The sequence below is a fragment of the Musca vetustissima genome, unplaced genomic scaffold (genome assembly GCF_032173495.1).
Source record: "Musca vetustissima isolate MV318-11 ecotype Yass unplaced genomic scaffold, APGP_CSIRO_Mvet_v1 utg100199, whole genome shotgun sequence".
NCBI lineage: Eukaryota > Metazoa > Arthropoda > Insecta > Diptera > Muscidae > Musca > Musca vetustissima.
In genome coordinates this window covers 100,617-105,196 of record NW_026873699.1, presented here as the reverse complement: position 1 = coordinate 105,196, position 4,580 = coordinate 100,617, and the positions used below count along the sequence as shown (strand labels likewise).

The following is a 4,580-nucleotide window of genomic DNA, read 5'->3' as shown; positions in this document are numbered from 1 at the left end:
ATTAACATTATCATAGAAAATATAAAAATCGATTATGGCTATTATCGGAAACAAATTTCTATGTTATCGATGAAATTCCAGACAAAATGTTGAGTAAACGAAAATATATTCTTTAGAAAATATTGCTATCAAAGCTTTATTTTATGGGAAATATTGAAATATTATGGTTAAATTAGTTATCGATAAATTTTTCTAAGGAAAATATTGTTAAAAATTGATCTATACAAAATTTAGCTATCGATTTACTTTTATATTGAAAATGTTATTATCGATCTACTTTTCTGAGGAAATTCACGTAATCATTCAAATTTTCTATAGAAAAATGTTGTTATCGATCATATTATTTTAGAAAACGCCGTTATCGACAATTTTTCAATATAACGATTTTTGTTATCGATTTAATTTTCAATAGAAAATGATTTTATCGAACGACGTTTCTATGGAAAACATTGTTATCGATCAATTCGTTTAAAGAACATATAGTTATTGAACCTTTGCTGCATAGTAAATATTGTTATCGAACAGTTTTTCGATAGAAACTTTTGATATCGTTTAACTGTTCTACTGAAAATGTTGTTATCGCCTGATGTTTCTATCGAAAATGTTCTTATAAATAAACTATTCTTTATACAACATTGTTATCGACCAGTTCAATGTTATTATCGAAAAAATATTGTACATAAATCTAGTTATCGCTCTCTACAGAAAAATATTGTTATCGATTAACATTTCCATAGACAATCTGGTTATCGATCACTATCTTTTGAAAATGCTGTTGTCAATTGACCATTTTTGTACAAAATCTTGTTATCGAACCACTATTTTATTGAAAATGTGGTTATCGATTAACTTTATCTTTGAAAAATTGTATCATCGATCAATTTTGCAGACCAGGATAAACACTCTATTATCGATGAACTTTTTGCGGTATTATTGATAAGCTTATTGATTATTTCATTCATAGAAAATTTTTACTAACGTCCACCTTTTCTATAAAAAAATGCTTTTATCGATAAACTTTTTTTTTACCTATCAGTGTTATCGATAACACATATAAATGGTGTTATTGAAGACTTTTCTTTAGAATATGTTGTTATCAATCAACTTCTATAGAGGAAATGCAGTTATCGAACATATTATCAGTAGTAAAGGTTGTTATCGATTGGCCTTTTTGGCAGAAAATATTGTTATCGTTAAATATCTTTATAGACAAATTTGTTATCGGTCAATTTTTTCGTAAAAAAATTAGTTATTGATCTATTTTTCTAAACTGTTTTTATAAACAACTTGTAATCGAACAACATTAGTATAGAACAATCAAGTTATCGATATACTTGTTTATAAAATATACTCGTATCGATTAATTTTTCATCAATAACAATGTTGGCATCGGCGATTTTTAATATATAAATTATTTTTTTATCGATCAAAGAGTCTATAAAAATATTGTTATCGAAAAATTTACCTATAATGTTGTAATCGATAAATTTAATAAAAATTCTTATTATCGATATATTATATAAAACAAATAGTTATTGGTGAATTTGCCTGTATAAAATCATGTTATCGATAAATACTGCTTAAGAAGATGTTGTTATCGTTAAAGTTTTCTGCAGAAAATTTTGTTATCGATAAGTTTGTCTATATAAAATTTTATCGATAGTTATTTTTTTTTAATAAAAATGTTGTTATCGATATGTTTTTCAATAAAATATTCCATTATCGAACACCTAAGATAATCTTGTTATCGATAATTTTTCGGGTATGAAATTCCATTATCGATTGGTTCTTCTCGAAAATATTCTCTTATGAGAAAATCTTATTATCGATAAGTGGCCCAATATAAAATGCTATTATCGATAAGTTTTTCAATAAAATGTTATCGATAAGATTTTTTTTATTATTGATACGCTTCTAAATAAAATAATTTGTTATCAAACACATTGTTCTTGGAAACTGCTGTTATCGACATTTTCTTGACAAAAAATACTCTTATCGAGTGCTCTTTTGTGAGAAAATTTTGTTATCGATGAGTCATCCAATATAAAATGCTGTTATCCATAAGTTTTTTGTTATTTTTCATTTTTAAATACAATATTTTGTTATCGAACACTTTTTTATAGAAAATGTTGTTATCGATTGAGTTTTTGATGGAAAATATTGTTATCGATGGCAATTTCTGTGATATTTGTTGTTATCGATAAAATTGTCTATAAAAAATAATGGTATCGATCACATATTCTGCCGAATGCCTTCTCATCGATAGTTGTTCCTAGAGAATATGTTGTAATCGATCAATTCTTCTATAGAAAATGTTTGTTATCAATCGATTATTTCATAGGAAAACTTGTTATCGTTAAACTTAGCTACCAAAAATATTGTTATCGATAAAGTTTTCAAAAGAAAATATTGTTATCGATAAAATTCTTCGAAGACAACTTTGTTTTAGATTTATTTTTCTAATAAAAATACTGTTATCGAAAATGTTTTGAATACAAAATATTGTTATCGATAAGACATTTCCTAGACAACATTGTTATCGATCTTTTTCTCTCAAGAAAATATTGTTATCGATCCAATTTTCTAATTGTAAATGTTGTTATCGAACAGTTCTCCATAGTAAATGTTGTTATCGAACACATATAACTTAGAAAATGTTGTTATCGATCTATTTATCGATTGTTATCGAACCCAAAGTCATTCTAAAATGCTGTAATCGAATATTTTAATCATTTAAAATCATTTTTTGCACAATAAAAAATAATTTTAAAATTAATTTTTAAAAAATGTATGATTTTTATTAAATAAAATGAACATAAAGATGGGTCGAAAAAATAAAAAAATTATGACAAATGCCGAAAAACTTAACAACAATTAAAAAAATTAAATAACAAATTTTAAACAAATAAATTAGAGTCCCGGCGAATTTTGTTTACCAGGCATTGAGTTGGGCTGGTGCGGCAGGAGCAAACTGGAATGGTTGCTGGACAAAGGAGGAGGTTTGGTAGATGGGAGTTTTGGGTGAGGCAACAACATAGGCGGCACTGGGAGCAGCGACGGTGGCGGCAGTGACATAGGCACCAGCTACTGGAGCGTTAGCCTGAGTGACATAGGTACCAGTTTGGACGGGAGCAGTTGCGGCAGTTACAAATGAAGTAGCTGGACCCGAGACATATGAGGTAGCTGGTGCGGTAACATAGGGCCCGGCAGCGGCTACATATTGTCCGGTGGCACTAACATAAGCAGCATTGGGTGCTGCGACAAAAGCAGCCTTGGGAGCGGTAGCCACAAAGTTCGCCGTCAAAGGCTGGACAAAACTGAAGGCTCCAGCAGGGTAATAGGCAATGGTGGCTACATTTTGAGCGGATGGCTGTTTCTTTTCTCCCTCCTCCTTCTTGGGTTCGGTTTCAATTTCCGAAGTGGTATCTTCATCATCTTCTTCGTCTTCCTCGCGATTGTCGGTGAATCGAGATGATTGGGGTTTACCTGCAGAGACTAAACGTCCGGATTGCAAAGGGGTGGCATATAGGCGTTGAGGTTGTGGTTGTTTCTGTTGCAGGCGGGCTGGGATTTGTCGAAGGCGTGCCGGAGCGTCATATAGGCCATTGGGTCTTTGAACTGGAGATTGGGGTTGTCCTTGTGGTTCGGAGAGTTCATTGGAACCGGAGTTAACGGTTTGGGTTTGCACTTCGAATTGTTGTTCGGCTTCAGGTTGGGGTTGTGGCTGGGTTTGAGGTTGACGTTCGGGGGCACCATAGGTCTGTTGGGGAGCGGTGTTGAATGCAGGTTGAACTTGGGGGTTGTTGCTGAAGCTGGGTTGTTGTTGACCTTGGGTGTTGGAGATGAAGGTGGGCTGTTGTTGTTGTTGAGGGTTGAAGGCGGGTTGTTGAGAGTTGGTGTTGAAGTTCGATTGCTGAGGTTGGTTGTTAAAGTTCGATTGCTGAGGTTGGTTGTTGTTAAAGGTTGCTTCCTGAGGCCTATTGTTGTTGAAGTTCGTTGGCTGAGGCTGCTGAACGGGAGTACGACCCTGCTCGGGCCTGAAACGGCTTGGAGCTCCATAGAAAACCTCAGGTTGTTGGGGTTCGGAAAGAATCTCAAAACCTCCATTATTGTTGTTGAAATTGTTGCTGCCACTTTCCTGCTTCTGTGGATGGGCGCCCAACGGGAACTGAGGCTGTTCACTGGGTAAATTAAATTCCTTGGCGGGACGATAACCCGAAGCTGGATATGGTGTGGGACGACCCGATTCCAAACGTTGCAAACGAATCGTTTGCGGCCGGCTGTAACGTTGATAACCCAAATGGGAAACATCTGCTGAGGCAGTCACTGCCAAAATCAGGACACCCAATGTGACCACCGAAGATACCATATTTTTGTGCTGTTCGTGGGTTCGGAAAAAGAAGAAGAAGCGATGTCTTTACAATAGTTCGAGATCTGTAACACTAATATTTAAATTCGTGGCCGATTCGATTTTATAGCAAACTTTTTTTATATGCGATGGTCAGAAACAAAGCTTTTGCGGATTACAAAAAAATAGCAGCAGCAACAACAAAATTCCGACTCAAAATCCCCTCCATCAA

General features: G+C 33.8%; 1 protein-coding gene across 1 annotated transcript; it reads right to left on the bottom strand.

Moving 5' to 3' along the window:
- Window positions 1-2,932: 2,932 nt before the first annotated feature.
- On the bottom strand, window positions 2,933-4,369 carry LOC133327380 (myb-like protein AA). Its single transcript, XM_061535944.1, has one exon. The coding sequence runs from the start codon at window positions 4,367-4,369 to the stop codon at window positions 2,933-2,935; it is 1,437 nt and encodes a 478-aa protein (XP_061391928.1).
- Window positions 4,370-4,580: the final 211 nt, after the last annotated feature.